Below are 25,899 nucleotides of genomic sequence, written 5' to 3'. Positions count from 1 at the left end.
AACAACAACAACAAGATTCCATTTATAGAGCGCCTTTCACGTCAGGAGGACGTCCCAAGGCGCTGCACAGTTGGGTCATGACCCGAGCAGGGGGGAAATGGTCAGGGTGAGGGGAGGGAAGGGAGGGAGAGAGGAGGGGGAAATGGTCAGGGTGAGGGGAGGGAAGGGAGGGAGCGAGGAGGAGGAAGAGAGTCGAGAGGGGAGCTGAAGGCTCGGTCAAAGAGAAAGGTTTTGAGACCGGCCTTGAAGGAGGAAAGGGAGGAAGCGGCGAAGGCACTGGGGGATGGAGTTCCAGAGCCTCGGGGCTGAGAGGCTGAAGGCCCGACCACCGATAGTAGGGCGGTTGGGGCGGGGGACGTGGAGCAGACCGGAGCCAGAGGAACGGAGGGTACGGGCAGGTAGGTAGGGGATAGTAGGTTGGAGAGGTAGAGGAGCAAGGCCGTGAATGGCCTTGTAGGTGAGGATGAGGATCTGGAAATCAATCCTCTGGGGGATGGGGAGCCAGTGGAGGTGAGCGAGGGTAGGAGTGATGTGGTCCCGAAGCCTGGTGCGGGACAGTACACGAGCTGCAGAGTTCTGAATGACCTGCAGCTTGTGGAGGGAGGTGGCGGGAAGGCCGGCGAGGAGAGAGTTCCCATAGTCCAGCCTTGAGGTGACAATCACATCGTTGATCTTGACCTAATCTTTATTCAGCTGTCGATCATTTGAAAATATGCTTCATACTAAAACTCTTGCAAAATTAGGATCAATAGCTAATATGCTTTTTAATCTATTATATAGATATATAATCTATTTATAATCTATTACATATAGAATAAAAAAAAATCATAAATATAAAATAAAACACAAGAATTTTCACCCGTGAGAAGTTAACACAGCAACAACAACTTGCATTTATACAGCGCCTGCACTTGGGGTAGCATCCCAGAGCGCTTGACAGTGGCGGAGTTTGATACCGAGTCAGAGGATGAGGGAGGTGACCGTAAGCATGATCAAAAAGGAAGTTCTTTAGGCGGGATTGGAAAGTTGGGAGGGGCAAAGCAGAGGGATTGAAGACCAGAGCTTCGGGGCGTAGTGGCTGAAGGCACGGCCACTGATGGTGGAACGGAGGGGGTGAGGGACAAACAGGAGGCTGGAGCCAGCCAAGAGGAGGCGGCGGGGTGGTGGAGAGGGGGGGTTAAGCAAATCGGATAGGTAAGTGAGAGGACCTTGAAGTCGATCTGTTCGGTAATTGGGAGCCAGTGCAGCCTGGCAAGGACTGGTGTGATGGTGTCTGGGAACCAGAGGAAATAAAATGCTTTCATTTCTTGTGGTTTGGAACTACAAAGGCTGGTGCCTCCAACTGTGTGTTGGCAGCCAAGAAAATATTAGAAGTAATTAAGAATTTCATTTTGTGTATGTTTTACTACAATTAGTTTTCCCCTCCTGATCAAGATGTTATTTACAGTCTAATATCATGGCGGAAACTATTATGGGTTTCCACACAGATTTGGTGGATACAATTTTTTTAAACAAAGCAGGTGGCACAACCTATATCACATCAGAAATAATGCTTCAGACCTACTGTGTAGCACCTTAGAAGTCACAAGAGGTCCCACCTACGAGACCACAAGATTGGTTATACTCCATGACCTTAATTTGCTGTTCAGCGCAAGTTCCCTTATTTGAAAACAAATCTTACTGTTCTCTTTTACCGACATCTCACAGACTCTGCATAAAACATTTTATCTCATGCTGACATAACTAACATTCATTTTCAATTAGTCAAGTATCATATTTTAGCAACCTCAGTTTGTTTTTGTTTAAGATGAATAAAAAAAAACCTTAGGTCAATTACATGTCTATGCTGACACTCCAGTGCAATGCTGGCGGTGCTATCCTTCGAATGAGACGTTAAACCAAGGTTCCACCTGTCCAGATAAACAGTAAAAATCCCATGGCACTATTTGAAAAGAGAGTTTCTACCAGAGTACTGGTCAACAATCCCCCTGAAATAAAAATTGATTCTTCACTTGATGGCTGTTTGCAGGCCACTGCTGTGCACAATTTGACTGCCACTTTCTCCTACAAAATAGTCATCACACTTTACCGTAAATCTTGCAAAACTTGAGATGTCCCAGTGTTGTGATAAGGTGCTGTATCAAATGCAAGGATCATTATTATAATGTATGGTGAGTAAATACATGTAAATCTTTTACTTCCACACATGATATTCAGTGTGAATTTATGCAATCATTAAAATTAAAAGTTTTATCTCCTTAATATATTACTCTTCCGGGGCGGGGGGGGGGAAGAGAAGAAAAGACATTTAAGGGTTTGGTGAGATTTTTTTAAAAAAACTCTCTTATTACAGAGAAAAAGGTAGGATTCTCATTTTAACAATACTAACCTCTTAACACATCCCCACCTTTGATCTTCTCCAGCCTCACTCTTCTGGTTACCCCCTCCGCTTAGCTTAAGCCACCAAAAAATATAAGGGTTCCCATTTCCTGTTTAGTATTCAGCACTTTCTGTGTAAAGGATTTGAGACATTCCTCTTCAAGAAGGATTTTAAATAAATACAAACTGTTGTTGTATTGGTATGGTGATGTCAGCTCTGTCAGGGTTAGGCGCTCTGAAGCGCTCCCCTTATACTTACTATATAAATGCAAATTGTTATTGACAACTTCTACTACATTACCAAACAAATTGAGAAATCTTTCACCAGTTTAAAATATTGGGTTTCAGAAATATGTTATTGTTTAAAATATTATTTTGATTCAGTTAGAAATGCTTATGTTTGTTAGCGAAACTGTGGAATGACAATTATGATAATAAACTGGTTGTTTGATCAGGTGAATGTTGTTTATAACATGATAGTCTATATTGAAATCATTTCTGACACTATGAGCCTAATCAGAATCAGCTAAATTGTAGAGTTTATGTCTAAGCTTGACGTATGTTAGGTAGTTAGCATAGCTTGAGATAAAATTTTATGCGAAAATGACAGTATGTGTGCCTTGAAGAGTTAAATTGGTTCAGAAGGAAGAAATTTGTTTATTACAGCTCTCTTGTTAGTTGTTGATATAACAGACCTACATTGTTTTAATCTGAATCAACTCATGGGTACTGTACCCAAGGATGGACCCAGCTTGTTTAAACCAGCCTGAAAACAACTAGCAGGTGGGTGAAGGCGTGCAGATTCACACGGACCATCCTGATATTTTTAAAAAAGAACAACTGTAAAAGAAGGTTCAGCTAAGCTATAATTTGTTCAGTCAGAATTGATCATCCTGGCATTCGACCGAGGTGGTGAGTGTTAGAATTTACACTTTTTGTATAATGTTAGAATCATAATAGATGTTGTGAACGGGTTAACTTTTAAGTTAAGTGTGGGGGGGGCAACTGGACTGAAACTCATGAGTTTACACCCAAGATCACGTGAGTGTCTCAAGGACAAGACGTGTACTACTGCCCTCACGTACACAAGATAACGGACTGTCTCAAGGACAGTGTGTCTGTGTGTGTGAGGCACGTACACCCCATGAGGTGTTCACGTGAACCCAGCATGATTTCGGCAGGTGATCTAATGTCCGCACCAGGATTGGACGAACATCGGTATAAGAGTTCCGTTAACTTTGTGAACGGGGCCGTCCCGGGTCACGGAGACAAGGATACGGGAGATGGGGCCGTCCCGGGTCACGGAGACAAGGGTACGGGAAATGGGGCCGTCCCGGGTCGCGGAGACAAGGGTACGGGAGATGGGGCCATCCCGGGCTGCGGAGGCAAGGGTACGGGAGATGGGGCCATCCCGGGCTGCGGAGGCAAGGGTACGGGAGATGGGGCCATCCCGGGCTGCGGAGGCAAGGGTACGGGAGATGGGGCCATCCCGGGCTGCGGAGGCAAGGGTACGGGAGATGGAAGACTGAGAGCTAGAAACACTAAGGCTAAGGATATCAGATGGAAGATTGTAAGCAAGAAGACTGAAAGCATGAAGAATCAAGCTTATGTGCTGTAAAGACACAGTGTTGAACTCGAGATATCTACGGTGGTATTATTCTGTTATAAGATCTGTTGATTGTACCGGCCTTTGGTCTGACCCATTGGGAAACTGGGGAATAACGAATAATAATAAAGGAATTATTATTATTATTATTATTAATAAAGGAAAGGTCTAATATCTGGTTGCAAACGGATGATGGCTGATTTTTTTTTCTAACAAGAGCTTTCTCTTCCCTCATTCTATAACTCAAGCCATTCGACCTTGACTGTTCCAGGTTTCCAACAAATTCCAGCAACATCGGAAAAAAAGTAGAACAGAAGGAATGCAATGATACAAGAATACAACTGAAACACAACTGCTAGAGAATCAACTTTGCTCCTCTGATACAACGCCGCATTTATCAACATTCCAGTTCCAGACACTGTTTTGTTTCAACATCTGCTATTATCAGCTCAAAAGAGTATTATTGCTAATACGGATCATAGCTCGTGGGCTCAACAGTCTTTAATTTTACTACTGGCTGTACCTTTGAACGAACTCTAAGAGATTTTGCCTACTGCTTATGAACTTGGTATTGACCTCAATATTATCATTACAGTAACATTGCTTTAGGTGAGCATAACAGCAAATATCATTTGTGGTAACCTAGCCTATTATAAGTAAGTTATTGAACTAATGCAACTTTTCTGCTTTATTAAGTAAGCAAGCTTTAAAATACAAAATACAAATGAAGTTGGTTCCTCTGATCACGGGTTCCTAACATAAAATTTCGGCTAACAGAATAAGTTGGTCTTTTCTGGTCACACCTTTGTCTAACTACTTTCAAACCCAACATTAAAAAAGGATAAACAAAACGCAAAATACTGCAGATGCTGGAAATCTGACACAAAAGCAGAAGTCACTGGGAACACTCAGCAGGTCAGGCAGCATCTAGAGAGAAAGGAAAGTGAGTCAACGTTTCAGGTCCAGGACCCTTCGTCAGAACTGAGGATAGCATTTTTCATGAGTTCCACATATGTGCAAACATTTATAATGGGCGCTACAACTACAATATAAAAAAAGCAATATAAAAAAGGGATTACCAGAAGGCATTATCAACTCTCATGAAGCAATTGCACCAAAACTGAGGAATAACCAGACCCTCCTACTGCACCTAGATGCAGAGTGGTCAATTTTTTCCCGTCACTATTCAGTGTTTTTTTTAATAAAACAGGAAGGTTTTGAAGTCCAAAATCCTCAAACTAAAGGCAGTAGAAAAACTGTCTGGAATTTCAGTCTCTGACTAGTTATTTTTTATTTTATAAATTGTTATTCTATCTTACAATTTTTATACCACAAATCGTAGCTAGTTCATTAAATAATAATGTGCCATTCAGGATCAGCTTTTCTGCAATAAACAGCTCAAACATACCGACATTATTGCTATTAAGCAGAATTGATGTGGGGAGCAAAATGCAACCTACAATAGAAGGAAATTAAGTTAAAATACTGGACAAAATAGCTGTTGTCTGTTTAGTAATCCCGTGAGTTATGACTTCTGATTCCATTAATGGCACTTAAAAGTAGAAAAGTCACCAACGACTGAACGGTGTGCTTTGCAGAACGTTCTATCTAAGGAGGTCAGGTTGGAGAGAGCAGATACTCCAGCCACAAGGTTTAGAACTTGAAATTATGAACAAAGACTTGTCAAACTCCTGTTCACAATGGGGGAAAAGGCATAAACTTGGAAATGTTAGGAGATTAGTATTACCTTAGTTGTATGTAAACATGTAGATAATAATAAAAGGATGAAATTTATAAACACCTACAAAGGCAGGGATTGAGCTATAAAGATTCAGTATTGATTTTGAAACAGCATATTAAATAATAATAATCGCATGATACAGCACCTCTCATGTCAGGATGACATCTCAAAGCACTTTCCATGATATACTGTAAAGAGTAGTGACAGTTTACTTTGTAGGCGATTTATGATTTAAAAAGTAGGTTGCTTTGTAGGTTGTGATTGACTAGTTTAGATAGAACATGCGTTATAGTATCGTGTGTCAAAATGTCTCAAAGCATTTAACAAGTAATTACTGTGACTGTTTCTGTAACTGAACAAGACAGCTATTTGGCAAGATTCTTCAAACAAGTCATGAAGTAAATGACCAATTAATATGAAGGATTGTTACAATAATCCATAATAATCCTTGCATTTGATTTAGTGCCATATCACGTCTTTGAGATGTCTCAATGCGCTTCACGGAATATACTGTAAAGTGAATTGACTGTATATTTTGTGGCAAAAAAACAGCAGTCAATTGCATACAGTAGGGTCCCACAAGTAGTCGTAGATTGAGTGAATAATTTTTTAAAAGGAATTATTACCCCCGGAAAAGCAATCCTCCAGTCAACTAACAACTGGCTTCCTACTTACTGCGAGACCAACAGAGATGTGTGGAGGAAGGAAACTTGCCCAACGTTTCACCGTGCCGGGAATGAAACTCAGGTCTCTCACTCGCTGAGGCAAGTGCTCTAACCACTTATCTACAGGACTCCACTGTTGGCTAGGAAACTTACATCTTTTCTCTTTTCAAGAGAAAGATACCTCATTAATGGAGTTCCAATGTACTGCACTGGAATGCCAGCCTAGATGAGGAATTCAAGCTTGTATGGGGCATCAACTACAACATCTGGTCCAGAGATGAGGGAGAAAACAAATGAGCCAAGCTAACTATTACTGAATTTTGCACAGAAGTCTTAATGTGTGTAGAGATGTGGACTTTCAGAAGACATTTAATTAAGTCCTTGATAATTGCATGGCTTCAATTCATGAATGGGCAAATTTGTATTTCTCTGATTATTATATTTAGTGGCATGGCTTAGGGGGTCTGGGACTTCTACCATTTTCATTTATACTAAAGATATGAAATTACACATAGGAAAAATAATTTCTGAATTTATCAATGGTATCAAATTTAGCAAGCTAAAGAAGCATGCCGGAAATCAGAGTTTAGCAAATTTGGCAGATAGGTATCAGTATAATTTTATGAAATTGAAGCAATACATTTTGAGAAAAAATATAAGGAAAGGCAATATGTCCTAATATAATAATAATAATCCTTGCATTTGATATAGCGCTTTTCAGGCCTTCTCGACGTCTCAAAGCGCTTCACAGAATAGACTGCAAAGTGAATTGACTGTATATTTGTGGGTGAAATGCGGGAGCGGTGTCCCACAAACAGTCGTGGATTGAAAATGACCAATTTATTATTGTTTTGGAGGGATTATTATTAGGCTCTGTGTGGAGTAAGGAAACTTGCCCAAGGTTTCGCCCTCTGCCTGGAATTGAACCCAGGTATCTCGTAGCTCTTAATCACTTAATCATGTTGTGGAGCAGAGGGATCCAGGGATGCACAGGTATAGATTTTAAAAATCAGCAATCAAATTAGAAGTAGAAAAGGACAGGGCTCTGGGTTTTATATATAGGGTCATTGAATACAAAAATGAAAATAATTTAAATTGATAAAAGATATAGTTTATAGTTCAGTTGGAATCCCACGTGCAATTCTGGGTCCCATTACAGAAATGATATCAGAAAACAGCTTACCCGATACAAACATAGAAATCATGAGGGATAGGCCTAGCGAGATTATCCACTTTAGATATGGTTTGCATTCTAAATTCATGCTCATCTCACAGTATACATTACTATGCATCCACCAGAGGAAATCGCTAGGGTTCTTTTCCTGTAACAAGTTTGTTTCCCTGGTGACCTTCACCTCTCCTAATATGACTTCATTTCTCATTTCAAAGGAAGCAGGGTGACACCCAAAATAAATGGCACAGAAATTGACTAATCAGTATTTAGGAAGTTCCAAGACTTAGCAGGTCAGCAGAATGAAAGATGGGCAGGTTGGGAAGGCCGTCTGAAATGGAAGTTGAAGTTCAGTTGAAGTCTGACCTGCTCATTTTTCTTCATCCGTGTACAGTAGCAGTATACCAATGTGGTGCATAACGTTGCTAGGTTTATGCTAATCAGCTTGGAACACCAAAAAACTGCTCTTATTTTGGGGTGCCAAGTTAAGTCGATAGTGCTCAGTTAATCCCACCAATTTTCACTTCCCCCTCTCATGGAAGCACTGAATCATCCATAGGTTACAGTTCTAAGAGCAGCAGCCAATACCTTATATCTAGCTATTGAGTTGTGGGGGCAATGCAGGTGAGACAATTGCTGTCGTCACACAATATTTACATGTTCCTGCAGGGGTCAGTATGAAATTCTCACATTTGAGATAATTAATTCCTAATTATAGTTGAATTTTTTTTCAAATACAACAAAATGTTCTGGTCTCGTGCATTCAGATCACCCATCATAGGCAAGTGTCCTACTCATTGCTCACTCCCAGAAAAGAAGCTTATCCACTAATAAGATTTTCATTCTTTGAAGCAATAACATCCACCAGACACAACAGGATTACGTTCAGTTAGACCCATTCTGCCGTCTGAATTGAAAGATACCCCCCTTTAAGAGATTCCTTTCCCCATATGTTGTTTTCACTCTTAATATATCTGCAGCTACCTGCACTTATCAATTTTCTGACCAATACGAGATAAAGGGGACATAATAGCCATATTCTTAACACATTCCATTGCATATTTAAGAATAACATTAAATGAATTTTGAAATTCTCCAGCTTCTAAATAACGATAGGAACCAAAACATACTGAAGAGCCCTGGCATTAACACCTGTACTCTGCAAAGATCATTTGAGCATCAAAACAGTCTGAATTTTGGCCCAACTCAATCTGCTTTAGGACTGTATCTGGTGAATAAGCCTGAAGTTTTCCCTTGGGCTAACATCTGCAGGAATAAATTTACTAGAGATCTTTTTGACCTTTTTATCCTGCACAATGATTTACTTAGGTAATGTACACTGGGTTCATAAGTACTTTTTGTTGCTGATTTTTGTAAAATAATCTTGGCCAGTAATTCGAGTTAGTGCATTGAATTTGATCGGTTCTGCATTTCATGAATCATAAGTCTTACTGACCTTGGTTAATCATCAATGCCAGTAATATTTCAATTTAGCAATCTAAGACCTTCAGAAATTATTTCCAAACTTGTACTTCGCTAAATTATTAACTCACAGAAAATAAAAACAGAAATATTTATGCAAACAATACCTGTGCTGGTTACATACCTGTGCATTCCAGCTTTTATTTAGATAATATATACAAGTGACACATCTTCCATCTCCATTAGGATTATCAACATGGCGCACGTATCCTGTTCCTTTCCCTGGGTAACATGCCACCATTGCCTGTAATCAGTGAACAAATATGTAAACAATAGTTACAACAGTTACATTCCAAACTAGAACTATTGTACAAGATGGCAGTAACCTCAGTGGTGTTTTCGGAAACTTATCTGTTCAAGGTTATTGTACATTCTGCATTAATCTAATTCAATTTATTTCAAACTTTGGTTAGCAAGGCCTGCCTTGCCTCTTTGTGAGCATGTTTCAATTTACTGTTTTCAGATTTCCCCTTCACCATAACAACTTGAATTATAATAAAAACAACATTTTAATGCAAGAAAATCAGTCAAAAAATTTACATTCTGAAATCATTGTAATTCTTTAGTAAAGTAAAATAAGAACCCCCACACACTGATTTAAACCAAACCATGAATTGAATAATCCAACACATACTTTATGACAAACTGAGATCATCCAGTGACCAAATTATTTTCCAACAAAGAAAAACTGTAACAAGCAATTTCAGGGTGACCAGCTTCTTCTGATTTTTAGTTTCCATGAAATGTGCATATGCAACAAAGAAACATTTTACAGAATCACCCTTTAAAAATACACTGGGCTCCCAAGAGATCACTACACTGCAGTTAACCAAGAAGGTGGTGTAACCTCAGTCCTGTGCAGTGAAATATTGCTAAATTTAATAATTTTACTGCCTGTATTTTTGCAAATTAAGCTCCATTCATGGAGAATAGGAGCTTCAATTTTTCCATTTCCACCGTTGCTATGTTCTGAAACAAAGTGAAAAATAGTTATAAACCGTACTCAAGCTGTAAAGTTATTAGGCCACACCAAGGATACTGTGCAAAGTTCTGGTCACCTTTGACATAAGAGGCTACCCAGGCTAGAGGTAGTGCAGAGTACAGCTATGAGGATGACCTATAGTGTTGCAGGAATGAGTTATGATATGAGCAATGATTAAAAGTTATCAGACCACACCTAGCACAATGCACAACGTTCTAGTTTCCTTTGACACAAAGAGGTTACCCATAAGATGGTTTTAGGGGGCCCAGGTTACACGAAACGGCAATTGGAACAAACCACCACGAAGGGCTTGAGCTTTTGCTCCCTTGAGACCAATCAGAGCCCTTGCTCCTTGTGGATCTTGTGGATTCCATCCTCACAGACCAATCACAGCCCTTGCTCCCTGCGGACCAATCACAACCCCCTTGGCTCTGGGACCCATTCGTTACTTGTGAAATCTGACCAATTGGGGTGAGGCCAATGGCGGGTGAGATCAGCCTTACTCATCAGGCATGCAGTACCCAGAGTTAGTGGAAATATTGTAAGCAGTACTTTTTATTTATTTTCTTTAATTATTTAAAGATGTCGTTTGTAATTAAAATAGGATACTCAATTTATATGGATTGACTGTGTGGGGGTTCCAAACAACAGCAAAGTGACATTTGTATAGTGCCTTTCAAGTCAGGAGTACGTCCCAAGGCGCTGGACAATCAGTGTTTCGGACCCAACATGGGGGTCAAGATAGGGGAGTTTGGAGAGCGGGGAGGGAAGGAGGGTGATCAAAGGCACGGTCGAAGAGGAGGGTCTTGAGACAGGTCTTGATGGAGGCAAGGAAGGGGGTGAGGCGGAGGGACTGCAGGATGGAGTTCCAGAGAGTGGGGACAGAGTGGCAGAAGGCCCGCCTGCCAATGGTGGGGCGGACGAGGTTGGGGACGTGAAGCAGGCTGGAGCCCGCTGAGTCAGGTTGCCTACTATCGGGGGGGGGGGGAAGATTTGAACCCAGACAATTTGGGAATCCTTGCCCTCCATCCTGCAGTGCAGAGAGCAATGGGGATGATCTCTAGTGTCAGAGCTAAGCAATGATTAGATGACCTATGGCTAGCCTTGAAAAGAGACTTCTCAGAGAGGGATGTAATAGAGATACACTAAAGTGAACACAGAATACTTTCAGATATGTCAAGGTAGGAGAACGAGTACACACAGGTTTAGGATTTCAAAAGGGAATTTCAAGGCAGACACCAGGACATTTTTACAGAGAGTGCAACTGACTGAAACAGATTACAGAAGAGTTGGGGTCAAGATGAGAAACTTGTACACTTGTTGGATGACCATCCAATGACTATCCTCCATATTGGAGGTGAGGGTAGCAAGTAGAGGTAAATGGGTCTCCTGGGGCTGGTCTAAATCCAAGGTTGCATGCTTGGCAATGGAATGCCTTGATAATTGGCAGTTCCTGAGTCAGACAAGAACGCAGTACTCCAAAGCTGCTTTGGTCTGTTGATAACAGACCAACTCGCCTGGCTTGTTGGCAGGACTTGAAGTGGAACACCAACAATAACAAATTACATTTGTATAGCACCTTTCACATCCGGAGGATGTCCCAAGATGCTGGACAGTCAGGGATCCGCACCCGAGCTGTTGGTTGAGATCAGGACGGGTGGAGGACGGCGAGGGTAGGAGTAGGAGGGTGATGGACTGCACAGTCGAAGAGGAGGGTGTTGTGATGGGTCTTGAAAGAAGCAAGGGAGGGGGCGCGAGGTCGAGGGACTATGGGATGGAGGTTCAGAGGGTTGGGACAGAAGCTGAAGGCCTGCCCACCAATGGTGAGGCTGGCAGGGTAGGGGAGGTGAAGCAGCCTGGAGCCCGCTGGGCAGAGGGACCGGACAGGTTGGTAGGGGGTTAGGAGGTCACAGAGATAGGAAAGAGCAAGGCCATGGAGGGCTTTCAAGTGGAGGACCAAAATCCTGAACTGAATCTTCTGATGGGGAGCCAGTGGAGTCGGTCGAGGACGGGGGGGATGATAGGGTCGCAGAGCCTGGTGTAGGAGAGGACACGGGCTGCAGACCAATTACTGGGGCTGAGATTCTTCACATTCAGCTCCTGTTAACTCTCTAGCCAAAGCCCTAATGGATAGGGTGATCCTAGGTGGGCAAGTAACTTGTCAGTCAGTATTTTCAATAGCAAGCTATGTGATTTTAGCTGGTTAACCTTAAGCAATGCTCCAATTCATACACTTGGATCCCAAGCCTTGGCTATTAACAACCTGTGCGTAATACTCTGCAGAATTACACAAGCATGGGGTGTCCCAAGAGAGGGAAAAAGAGAGTAAATACAATGCATTCCATTCCAGATAGAGAAATTTCTACGCGCAGCCCAGGTAGGTAAATATGTAAAAGTCTGGCCGGTTTAGATACTCTTAAACATAGTGATGGGTTTGTGCTTGTGTCAGACACATGGCTCATCAGAAATGAACTCTTGAACTTGTCATGTGATAAAGAAACAGGATCCCTAATAGATTAAGGCTAAGCAATTAAGATTATTACCGATTAAAGAAAAAACGCATTGATATAAATGGGTTGTCTTAAGTGTTGAGCAGATGTACTGCAAGACTGTTTTAACTACCTATACTCTTCTGCCAAATTTACAAAGCTCTTTGGCTTGTTAATCAAATCTAATCTACAATGAGGCAAACAAAATAAGAAAAGGAGAAATCAAGAAGGCTTAGCCCTCCTTACCAAAGCTTGCAGGGCGTTCCTATTACCTTCTACAACTTCTGTAAAGTGAAATCCGTCTAGTGATGGAACAAATCTCATTTACTTGTTCCATCACTAGATGGATATTCGCTTACACTAGATGGAATAAGTTTAGTTTTTTTAATCACACTATTTCAAGTTCAACAGTATTTACTGTCACATGATGCAACACAATAGTAGGACGTTGGTTAATGCCAGTGAGTGCTCAGATTTGGCTGTGTGCTTGAAGTGCTAAATAGAAAATTGGTGCTTCCAAAAGCAATGAAACTAGGTCAGAGGCTATTCTTTCTTTAAGCAGGTTAGAAGCTTTAGAACAATATGCATCTAGTCTTCAATGGAAACCAGGTACATGAATACATGAACTAAAAGGATCTAAAACAGGGAATTGTGTTTTTAAAAAAAGTATATAATAATCCTTAATTTGTTATAGCACCTTTCATATCAGGATGTCACGTACTGTAAAGTGTGTTTTCTAGGCGAAATATAGTCAATCTACTTTGCGTTACAGATCTTTGGGCGCTATATGCAGTAATAAGGTTTGTGAAGAGCATGCTTTTTAATACTATCAATTTTTTTTCACTCCACACATGAGAGAGTTTGAGTTTTTTTATGATGAGTAGATATAAGACTGTTTGGTATTAGGTATATTTAATGAATTCAGATCAAATCTGCCTAATAGATTGAATATCAAGAGATGAGTATAATTGAGACCATCTATGAATGGCTCATACAAAGACCTGCACCTCCAACAATGTAACACCATCCCTAGCACTGATGTGGAGTGTCGCCTTAGCCTATGTGAATTCAAGTCCCGATGTTGGGCTTGAATCCACAATCTTCTGACTCAAAGGCGAGAGTGCTACCACTGAGCCACCCTAGTTAAGCAAGTAATGGGTAAGCACTGCATATAAATTTCTGTTTACAAGGATTGAGCCACATATGGATGAGAAACCGTGTAAAGCTGAGAAACTGTACAGCCTTGACACTGGCATTCTATTCTGTCTGAACTTTCTGGATTGATGTAGGATGTTGAGATGCAGCTGCAGCAGCTCTTCTGCTTCTGGCATAAACTTAAAAGGCTGGTTTCCACGGGAAGGAAAAGCTAAAAAAAAAAGTATGTTCTGTTCAAAGTATACTACCAACAACAAGAAATAACTGTTGAAAAGTTTGCACAATTTATAAAATATATTTTTGAGGATTGCAGAGATCCATAGTTTCTGGTCATTTTTGCAAAGGAGAAAAAAATTGTGCGATTCCTGGAGCAACTCCATTTACTTCAATGAGGTCATCTATTTTGGACCTTCCTGTAAGCTAGTTTTAAACTGACAGAAGGAAAATACAAGGTGGTCAACCTATTAAAGTAAATATGGGCGCACAGACGGATCTCCCAAATTCCTGAAACGAATGTTAGGTACAAATGTTTTGCTTCTCGATAGTGAGGAGTGTAGGTACTTCAAATAATAGTATTCCTGACATTCTTTCCTGATTAAGTGGCAGTAATGCTTGTGCTGTTCTGGCCACAAACGTATGCAGCATTGTGAATTTTGAAGGTGAGAGCCTTTACATGAATAGACCGTGTTTTCGAGTTCTCTGGTTTGATTTTTTCTGTACTGAGTGCTTCATAGATTCAGGAACAATTCATTTGGTGTTTCATATGTATAGATGAAAAAATATTGCATGGTACGGGCTGACTCCTATGCTGATGGGACAGGAAGAAATGCAGTCTGCAGAGGGCAGCAGACTATATGGTTCATATGAGAATGGCCAGCACTATGAGGTTTGTTACACTGAAAACCCATGATAAGTGAGAGAAATATAGTGAATAGCTTGTCTTATAATAATAATAATAATCCTTGTATTTGATATAGCGCTTTTCACGTCGGGAGGACGTCCCAAAGCGCTTCACAGAACACACTGTAAAGTGAATTGACTGTATATTTGTGGGCGAACGCGGCAGCCAATTGCGCACAGCAATGTCCCACAAACAGTCGTAGATTGAAAATGACCAATTTTTTATTATTGTTTTTGGTTTTGGAGGAATTATTATTAGGCTCTGTGTGGAGTAAGGAAACTTGCCCAAGGTTTCGCCCTCAGCCTGGAATTGAACTCAGGTCTCTCACTTGCAAAGCGAGTGCTCTAACCACTGAGCTACAGGACTCCACTTGTTCTTGTTCTTGTCTTGTTCTGCAATTAGTGTTTTAAAGACAGTGGGACTCATTTCCAATTGACATTTACCTACAACTTCACAGTTCAGAATAAAATGAACTGTTTCTTGCACTATTTCCCTCAATCATTTGTTCTTTCCCAGATTTCTCTTCCCTCCTTCAGTCACTCGCACTCTGTAGATCTCCATCTAGTCACTGGATCTTCCTTGTACACCACAATCACTCTCTTCTGTCTTTTAGCTCTTTCACGATCACATGTACAATAGTCCTGTGCCGCTCTCTCTAATCACTTACTCAATGACTCTTACCCTCTATCTCTCTTTTACCTTTCATTCACTCACTCTCTCCCACAAGCAAGATTTCTGCTTTTGTCTTCTCCTCACATCCACACTGATCATCACTTACATGTCTCCATTCCCTCTCACAAACTATCCCTTCAACAATTTCCCACCAGCTGTGGATTCACAATATGCTGGTGCTTTGTGCTCAAAACTACATTCTACACAACGAAGAAGCTAGAGTCAGAGCAGCTGGGATTTGAGGTTCGCTGGAGCGGCTCGCATTACACTGCGGACAGTTGGTCACAATGAATCAGGAATGTTGAGCCGTTATGAGGAATGAGTGCAAATCTTGACAGAGTTAGTGTGAGCAACTAAACTGGATGAGGTCCGGAATTGAACTAGACAAGGATCGTTTTTTGAAGAGTGAACTTTTACTATACCAGAATAGGTGGAAGTCTCCCTTTCCAACTTCCCACAGTAAATCAGATTCTTAGCTTGACCTTTTCGCCCAGAAAATATAGTCACCCCACTTCACAGTATATCCTGTGAAATGCTTGGAGACATCTCAATGATTCAATAAAGTGCTGTATCAAATGCAAAGATTATTATAGATGCTACCCTGTATGAAAGGTGTTATATAAATGCAAGTAGTTGTAGTTGTTGATGACTTATCCCATGTAACTATTTCCAAGACAAATGCTTCTTTATGAAGTTATGTATTTTCATAGCTTTATGAAGTTGACTTTGGTTAAGTTGAAAATTTTATAGGTGTGACTTTACTTTAAAATGGCTGGAGTGGGGACCAGGGACATTATTCTTGTTCAACTGGATGTCTGATACACACCCATCACCAGCTAAGAGTATCCAAACCAGCTAGAGTTTGGTGCATGCCACTGACACATGGAATTTCTTGTGCATGGAATGGAATGTGCACTCTCTCCCCAAAGGGATGCACCCTGCTTTCCTAATTCCGGAGAGTATTACTACTAATAATAATAATCCTTGCATTTGATATAGCACATTATCACATCTTCGAGACGTCTCAAAGCGCTTCACAGAATATACTGTGAAGTGAATTGATTGTATATTATGTGGGTGAAACGCGGCGGCCAATAATTGCGCACAGCAGTGTTCCACAAACAGTTGTGGATTCAGTCACCAAATTATAATTTTTTAAAGGAATTATTAGCCCCAATAATTATTATTATAATTATAAGGCGCAGACTGGCAAGAACCTAGGCTTGGTGAGCCCAGTGTGTAGGTTGGAGTACTGCTTGAGTTTAATCAGCTAAAACTGCATAGCTTATCATTGCAAGTACTGTCTGGCAAGCTTTGCGGCTCCTTGTCCAGCGAGTACCACTCTACCTGTTAAGGCTTTGGCTTAATAGAGCTGAGTGGGAAGAATCCCTGCTCCTCCAAGTCCAGGAGGAGCAGATGAGTCAGGCTCGCTGGTATGTCATCAGCAATGGCCTGGAGTACTGCAGACCTGTCTGGCACAGGAAACGGATTACCAAGACCAGCACAGAGGATCCACTCAATTCCAACATTCACTTGGCCTTGGAGCCAGCTCAGCTCCAATGAGATACTTCTTACCTTTCTCCCACCACCACCAACACCAGGAGGATAGTCACTAATTGGCCAATTGACATCTGACAAGTGCAGCCTTGAGCTCTCACGAAATAGATGGCAGGTATAAGATGCTCCCTGTGAATTTCCAGCATCAAATGCATGAGAGCATTCCCATCAATGTACAAAAATGGCTGCCTTTGGCACTCAGACCAAAGCTTATAATTGGACAACAGGCTACTTGATATGATCATTGATATGAGATTTTTGATGAATGAGTGCTCTTTTCTCACAAAATTACTGAACAGAAATGTTTCTTGATTGGTTTAAGTCCTTATAAAATAGGCTATGTGTAATTTATAAGTTTTATCCGTACTTCTGCCCAAGACCAGAATTTTGAAAAGTAGGTGTGGTCTCTACCAAAATTATGTACAAAGATTTTTCAAGAAAATGTTAAACTGATTTTCACCAGTCTAATCTAGTTTCCATCATTCTTTTGGCTTCTTTCCTTATGTTAATCTTACAAATTTAAATTTTTATATTTTATTTTTGAGATTGCAAACCAGAATTACAAAAGATAATCTCATTGAAACCCAAAAGAGGAGTTGAAAATTATTGCTCAGATTTCTCTTTATTGGGAGGAGTGGGGAGGTGAAATTTAGTATGCTGATGGTAATGTATATTATCTCTTCATATGCAGAATGAATGTTAACACACTAAAAGCATAAATGTGCAAAACCAAAACAAACCCAAATTCCTTAACAATGCAACTTCTTTTCTCTATCCTTCAACTGCTTAAATCTCTCTCTGGGGAAAAAGGGGAGAGTTTGACCTTTACCCTGATGGTAAGCTTCTATTAGTTTCTCTGTATTTGAAAAACATGAATCTGAAGATGACTGGCTAAACAGGGACCATCTGTTGCCTGAAGTACTGTACACACTTCATCAGGTCTAAAACCTGAGAAAGATTGGCCTAAATGATCCTATAACAATTTAAAAAGAAAAGTAGGAGGGTCTAATTAAAAATCACAACCAGCAGGTACATGTGTTAAGCCAATGTAGTCCTTTATGACAACAAAAACGACATAATAGGACCTCTCCCCTGTCCCAAGCAAATGCAATTCATGCATTTATTTATCAAAGTAGATTATAAACTGCGTCAGCAGCATTCCTCATTTCAACAGTTTTCGCCTAAAGCTTCTCCACCAATGTGAGATCCTCCCCCATTTCCTCCCCAGAGAATATGGGGAAGTTGGACTTTTTTAAAAAAAAAATCAGAAAAATAGCCATTGGCTTCAGAGAAGTCACCCCAGCTGATAGATCCCATGAAACAGATTAAGCCGAAGTTGTCCAAGATTCGATGAGTTCCAGAGTTGACATCCTCTGATATAGTGCTGCAACTGCTTTAGTTACAGGAGAATATAGAGCAAAGCCAGTTATTTGTTGATAGAATAATTATAATATTTGCATTTGATACAGCGCCTGACCACATCTACTCATTCATGTGGGTGTTAAAAATCCCACAGCATTATTCGAAAAGCTAAAGTTACTCCAAATAATATTAATAAGCCTTGCAATTGATATAGCGCTTTTCACGTCTTTTAGACGTCTCAAAGCACTTCTCAGAATATACTGTAAAGTGAATTGACTGTATATTTGTGGGCGACACGCCCACAATTGAGGACAGTAGTGTCCCACAAACAGTCGTGGACCGAGTGACCAATTTTTTTTTATGGATTATTATCCCCAGAAAAGCGATGCGCCTATCGACTAAAACTGGGTTCCTACTTACTGGTAGGTAAACAGAGTTGGGTGGAGTAAGAAAACTTGCCCAACATTTTGCCCTGCCGGGAATAGAACCCAAGTCTCTCGCTTGCGAGGTGAGTGCACTAACCACTGAGCTACAGGACTCCAAATGGAGAATGAAGTGGGCAGGTTTCAGTTGGGGAGCATCTGGACAACAGTGATCATTAGGTTTAGAGTACTTATGGAAAGGGTCAATGGAAGGTCTTCTTCCACCTCTGCCACATTGTCCGCCCCCGATCGTATCTTACCCCAAATGTAGCCGAAACCCTTATGCATGCATTTGTCACCTCCCGCCTGGATTACTCAAACTCACTCCTCGCCGGTCTCCCCAGCTCATTCAGAACTCTGGCTCATGCATAATTACCCAGACCAAACTCCGTACCCACATCTCACAAGTTCTGGCCAGGCTCCACTAGCTCCCCATCAACGAACAGATCAATGTCAAGATCCTCACACTCGTGTTCAAATCCTTTCACTCTCTGGCACCTCCCTACATCTCCGACCTCCTCTCTCCCCAATCCACTACCCGGCGCCTCCACTTGACTGGCACTGGCCTCCTGCTCGTCCCTCGAACCCTCCGCCCGACCATCAGAGATCGCACTTTCACTACTATGCCCCGAACTTCTGGAACACTCTCAATTCCTCTGCCTTGCCCCTTCTCTCCCCCTTTTCAAGTCCAACTTGCAAACCTTTCTCTTTGACCATGCTTACGGTCACTTCCACCCCCGGTTCAGAGTCAGGTTCCGCCACTGTTAAGAGTTCTGAGGCACTACACTGCGTAAAAGATGCTGTATAGGTGCAAGTTGTTGTTGTTGACAAGGAACAGTTAAAGGTGAAGATACTCAACTGGAAAAGGGCTAATTTCAGTGAGTTAAATAGAGACCTAGCCAAGGTAGACTGGAAAGGAAGATTAGCAGGTAAAACAGCTAATGAATAATGGGAAGCCTTCAAGGAGGAGATAGTTCATGGACAGAACAAATACATTCCCACAAAGGGGAAAGGTAGGGCATCCAAACCTCCCTGGATGACTAAGGAAATTGTGATCAAAATAAAACAGATAAAGGAGGCTTATGATAAATGTCAGGTCCAAAATACAGAAAATAATCAAATAGAATATAGAAAGTACTGAGGAGAACTGAAAAGGGAAATAAGAGGGGCAAAGAGATTGTATGAGAAAAGATTAGTGGGTAATATAAAAGGAAACCTAAGGTATTTTATAAGCATATAAAGAATACAAGGTTAGTCAGAGGTAGGGACCAAATTAGGGACCAAAGAGGAAAGCATATCATGGCTGATATACTGAATGAGTACTTTGTATCTTAATTACTGAGGGAATTAAGGGTGGAAATAACAGAGGCTCTGGCCACAATCTTTCAATCCTCCTTGGACACTGGGGTAGTGCCAGAGGCCTGGAGGGTTGCAAACGTTACTCCATTGTACAAAAAGGGGCAGAAGGATAAACCTGGGAGCTACAGGCCAGTCAGCCTAATGTCAGTATTCGGGAAACTTCTACAGACTATAATCCGGGACAAAATAAATTTTTACTTAGAAAAATATGGGTTAATAAAGGACAGCCAACACAGATTTGTTGAAGGCAAATCATGTCTAACAAACCTGACAGAATTTTTTAATGAATAACGGAGAGGGTGGATGAAGGTAGTGCAGTTGATTCAGTTTATATGGATTTTCAAAAGGCGTTTGATAAAGTGCCACATAAGAGATTTGTAAGCAAAATAGAAGGCCACAGTATTAAAGGGATAGTGGCAGCATGGATACAGAACCGGCTGGGAGATAGAAAGCAGAGAGTGGTGGTGAATGGTTGTTTTTCTGACTGGAGGGAAGTGTGCAGTGGTGTCTCCCAGGGGTCGGTATTGGGACCACTACACCTTTTGATCAATATAAATGACCTGGATTTGTGTATAGGGAGTATAATTTTCAATTTTGCAGATGATACTAAGCTAGGAAAAGTAGTAAACAGTGAGGAGGATAGTAGCAGACTGCAAGAGGACATAGACAAACTGGTAAAAGGGGCAGACACATGGCAGATGAAGTTTAATGTGGAGAAATGTGAAGTGATGCATTTTAGGAGGAAGAATGAGGAGAGGCAATATAAGCTGATGGCACAATCTTAAAAGGAGTGAAGGAACAAAGATCTTAAAAGGAGTGGGGGTTCACATAAGTAAATCTTTGAAGGTTCACATAAGTAAATCTTAAATCAGGACAGGTAAATAAAGCTGTTAAAAAATAGGAGCATAGAATACAAAGGTCAGGATGTTATGATGAACCTTTGTAAAACACTGGTTAGGTTTCAGCTACAGTACTGTGTTCAGTTCAGGGCACCACACTTTAGGAAGGATGTCAAGGATTGGAGAGGGTGCATAGGAGATTTACCAGAATGGTACCAGGAATGAGGGACTTCAGTTATGAGGAGAGGCTAGAGAAGCTGGGATTATTCTCCTTGGAGCAGAAAAGGTATTCCTGGAGCAGAGAATAAAGATTATTCTCCTTGGAGCAGAGCAGAGGAGACTTATTAGAAGTTTTCAAAATTATGAGGGGATTCGATAGGGTGAACAAGGAGAAACTATTTCCACTGGCGGGTGGGTCAATAACCCGAGGACACTAATTTAAAATAGTTGTTAAAAGAAACAGAGACGAGGTGAGGAGACATTTTTTCACATAACGAGTTGTTCAGATCTGGAATGCATTGCCTGAAAGGGTGGTGGAAGCCGAATCAAAATGGATTGATCCAGGGCTTCAGATATTAGCAAAAAATATAGAATCACCCACGCTCCAGTCATGTGACAAAAGCCAGCACTGCACTAGTAACTGAAGTTGAAGGTTGAGGAGATGAACTATGTTGAGGATATGATCCCAAAAAGGACATTGCGTTCCCACGAGTTACACAAGTCAATGCAGAATGCAACTTGGCTTGTGCTTAGTTTCTGGAAACATGCTCTGCAAACTCTCAAATCCACGCTGAACAAAAAAATATTTCTTCACATGAAGAAGGAATTCAATTTTAATACAATACAAAATTACATTTGTATAACACCTTTCACATCGGGAACAAGTCCCAAGGTACTGGACAGTTAGGGATTTGGACATACTGTTGCCAGTATAGCTTTCCAGTCAATGGTGTCACTCTAAAGTTTGAGCTCTATCCCTCTTCCAAACATTCTGTAACAAGACACCGAAAACAGGAGTTACTGTTACCCAACAGAGGGAGGGGTAACATTACTGTGGAATGCTTTTAGCAACTTTGCAGAAGAAAACTTCATTTGNAAAAAAACTTAATGCGAATGTCACCATGCAATACAGATCTAAAATGAACAAAAATAGAACCAAAATAAGTTGTCTGGTGCTGTGGTTGAAGTAGGATTGCATATTCCCTCTCAAGAAGGAATTAGATAGATATGTAAAAGTATTTTGCAGGGATATGTAGAAAAGGCAAATATTGGGAATGAATGGATTGCTCTTTCAAAAAGGCAGAACAGATAAAATCGACCAAATGTTCTCCTTGCACGCAGCAAATTTCTATGCTTCTATTTGTAGAGAATATTTTGACGGCTAAGGCTGTTGCATGTTAGGAAGTAATCCTTTGAATGGCACCAAACTTATTATAATAATAATCCTTGCATTTGATATAGTGCCTTATCACGTCTTTGAGGAGTCTCAAAGCACTCACAGAATATTCTGTAAACTGAATTGACTGTATATTTTGTGGGCGAAACGTGGCAGTCAATTCTGCACAGCAGTGTCCCACAAACAGTCATGGATTGAGTAACCACTTTTTTTTGAAGGAATTATTATCCCTAGCAAATTGATCCCCCAATCAACTAACCGGGTTCCTACTTACTGCTAGGTAAACAGAGGCCTGTGGAGTAAGGAAATTTGCCCAACGTTTTGCCCTGCCGTGAATTGAACGCAGGTCTCATGCTTGCAAGGCAAACGCTCTAACCACTGAGTTACAGGACTCCAACTTATTCTGATATGGGAGTGAAAATTCTGCTCCTGATAAGAGAAAATAAAACAAGGCCACAGTTCAGACCAAAGCTTTATATGTAACAGAGCAAAGAAAAATCAACTGACACACACGTGAAGTTATTAAAAGAACAATGTCCTTCGCGATGTTGTTTCTCCCATATGATGTGTTAAACAATAATACTTTTTCAGGACAATTCTCTGTTGGCTGACTCATTTATTATGAATTTCTGGGCTAAAAACCAATATGGTAGCTACCTGGTGACATTTCTAATAGAACCTATAGTAATCCTGTAGCTTAGCGGTTTGAACATTCACCTGGGTTTGATTCCCGGACAGGGCAAAACGTTCGGAAAGTTTCCTTACTCCATACACCCCTGTTTACCTAGCAGTAAGTAGGAACCCAGTTGTTGATCGATTGGCGGATCGCTTTTCTGGGAATAATAATCCCTCATGAAAACAATAATAATTTGGACACTCAATCCACGATTGTTCCGAAACATCGTCAGACTACGGCACTACCTCACCCCTCACGCTCCTGAAACTCTGGTTCACGCCTTTATCACCTCAAGGCTGGACTATGGGAACTCTCTCCTCGCCGGCCTTCCCGCCACCTCCCTCCACAAGCTGCAGGTCATTCAGAACTCTGCAGCTCGTGTACTGTCCCGCACCAGGCTTCGGGACCACATCACTCCCACCCTCGCTCGCCTCCACTGGCTCCCCATCCCCCAGAGGATTGAATTCAAGATCCTCATCCTCACCTACAAGGCCATTCACGGCCTTGCTCCCTCCTACCTCTCCAACCTACTATCCCCCTACCTACCTGCCCGTACCCTCCGTTCCTCCGGCTCCGGTCTGCTCCACGTCCCCCGCCCCAACCGCCCTACCATCGGTGGTCGGGCCTTCAGCCTCTCAGCCCTGAGGCTCTGGAACTCTATCCCCCAGTGCCTTCGCCGCCTCCTCCCTTTCCTCCTTCAAGGCCGTTCTCAAGATCTTTCTCTTTGACCGTGCCTTCAGCTCCCCTCTCGACTGTCTACCCCCTCCTCGCCCCCTCCCTTCCCTCCCCTCACCCTGACCATTTCCCCCCTGCTCGGGTCCTGCCCAATCTGTCCAGCGCCTTGGGACGTCCTCCAGACGTGAAAGGCGCTCTATAAATGGAATGTTGTTGTTGTTTGTGGGGAAACTGCTGTGCGCAATTGGCTGCTGGGTTTCGTCCACAAAATGCAGTATATTCTGTGAAGCGCTTTGAGGTGTCTCAAAGATGTGATAAGGTGCTATATCAAATGCAAGGATTATTATTTTACAACTCGAATAGAAAAGCTGAAGAGGAAAACTCTTGCCTGTTACAAACAAATGCATCAGCAAGTAATAATAGTAATCCTTGCAATTGATATAGTGCCTTATCTATCCTGCATAACTTGTCAGGTAATCTTGCTGCAGGTGTGCAGTAAAATTCCACCGTTGGTGAGGGTTTTAGATTCTGATAGAGTAATATAAATTTACTTGCCAATCTAAAGTGGCTTTCCTTCTGTGAGAAATAAATATATAATTGATCTAAGAAAACGTTTCAATATTCGCATGTCAGTATCCACAATAACATTTAATACTCAACACTTAAAACCTGGATATAATCACATATTTTACTAAAATAAATGTTTTTTTGTACTGAAATAGCTCGTTTTCACAAACTCTTAATCCCCATTGAAAACAAAACAACATGTGTGAGAAACAAATCTGCACTTTATTACAAATTATAAATGTTTAGGCACAGAAGTGACCAAGACTAGCAGAGTTCTGCATCACATAATAAACCTTTCCTACAGCCTACCATCTCCATATCAGTGAACAACTGCGAGAGTCAACAAATGCAGATAAGATTTTGGTGGGGGGAGGGTTAAAGAAAGAGGGGAAAGGGAAAGAGGAAAGATAAGTAAAGCAAATGACATCTGCAATGAACTGCCCTCACCCTCATATTTCGTTTGGTGCAATCTTAACCTTTTCACACAAAGAAAATGCATCTAAATGAATCATGCTTTTTTGTAACAGTTGGTCTGTTTTTCCCTCTTTACACAAACTATTGTATGCGATTGTAGCCGCCACCCCAGAGTAAAATGAACTCATGTGAACTTCCTGGTATTGGACTCGTGCCAGACAGGCACTGTTTTTAATGATCTTGCTACGTGCGGTGCGTGAGGCAGCCTGATGTTGATGTACAACCATGCCAGGCACCGAGAGGAAAGCTCAAGGATGACAAAACACATCAGTCAATGTCAGGAAGGCAAGTGGGCTGTACTAAGCAAGGTATGTGCTATTGGTTGGGATTCCATGAAACAGCAAATCTTTGATAAACCAAGAAATGTAAAATCTATAAACATTAGTAGCTTAAAATGTATACTGCAAAAGGAGACATATTTTTATTTGTAAGAAAAATTAGATCAGTATACAAATGCCAATTTTCATCAACAGTCAGATCTGTGACTTCATACAGATACTATTCTGCGTCAAAACAAACCAATGCAATGGCATTCATCGCTATGGAAGTGGGTCTCAAAAATCTCATCAGTATATTTAATTTTTAGCTTCTATAAATTAACCCAATGCAGATTTTTTTACATGTTATAGATGTATTTTAATGATTTATAACTTCAATTAAAAAAGATTCCTGAAATGACTCCATAGAAGTCTTAACAAGACATCATAGTCTAATCCAAAGAACATAAGTCTAATTTTCCAATTAATACTATACAAATTTTGTTTTTTTCTGCAAATGATTACAAAGACTTCTATACATTTCTCTTCCATATAAATATACACAGAGTAATTAATATTAGGCTTTTCTTCTAAACATTTCTCAAATTAAAATGCAACAATAACTCTGAAATCATTGGTAGTTTTCAAAAGGAGGATAACTGTACATTAAAGTGGGCTGCAAAAAATAGATAAAAGCATAAATGCAACAAAGTACATTATGCTTTATTTGCTATACCTGGCTACTCATACTACATCATAATAGTCTTGAATTTGATCTTCTGTTATTTTGTCTTCTACGGTTCCCAGAAAAAGACCTCTCCTGTCTCAAGCAGTTCTGTACAGAGATGAAGAAAAGCAGCCAAAGAAAGGGCTAGGAGTGTTTTCCTGTATCACAAGTAGTTAGTAACAGGTCAACCATGGAAGAGCATTTTATTCATTGAAATGTACTCAAGCCAGACCAAACCCATCTTCGCCTTCAGAGTAGTGTTGATGGAGGGGAAAGAGAAGGAAGCAGTTTGTAGACCATATTTTACTCTTTAGGAATATTATGCAAGGGACAGAATCCGAAAGG

The 25,899-nt window shown here is 41.0% G+C and overlaps 1 protein-coding gene across 2 annotated transcripts in view; it reads right to left on the bottom strand.

The window, feature by feature from the left end:
* The window catches only part of egln1a (egl-9 family hypoxia-inducible factor 1a), a 48,399-nt gene that overhangs the window by 7,409 nt on the left and 15,091 nt on the right, over window positions 1-25,899 (bottom strand). For both annotated transcript variants that reach the window (XR_487907.2, XM_007893853.2), the window contains exon 2: window positions 9,169-9,288. Coding sequence is in view for 1 of the 2 variants with exons in the window: in XM_007893853.2 (XP_007892044.2) it covers window positions 9,169-9,288 (120 nt within the window). In the remaining variant the exon portion in view is untranslated. The remainder of the gene's footprint in view (window positions 1-9,168; window positions 9,289-25,899) is intronic.

This window comes from Callorhinchus milii, unplaced genomic scaffold (genome assembly GCF_018977255.1).
Source record: "Callorhinchus milii isolate IMCB2004 unplaced genomic scaffold, IMCB_Cmil_1.0 Scaffold3, whole genome shotgun sequence".
In the NCBI taxonomy this organism is placed as follows: Eukaryota; Metazoa; Chordata; class Chondrichthyes; order Chimaeriformes; family Callorhinchidae; genus Callorhinchus; species Callorhinchus milii.
This window is presented reverse-complemented; position numbering and strand designations above follow the sequence as displayed.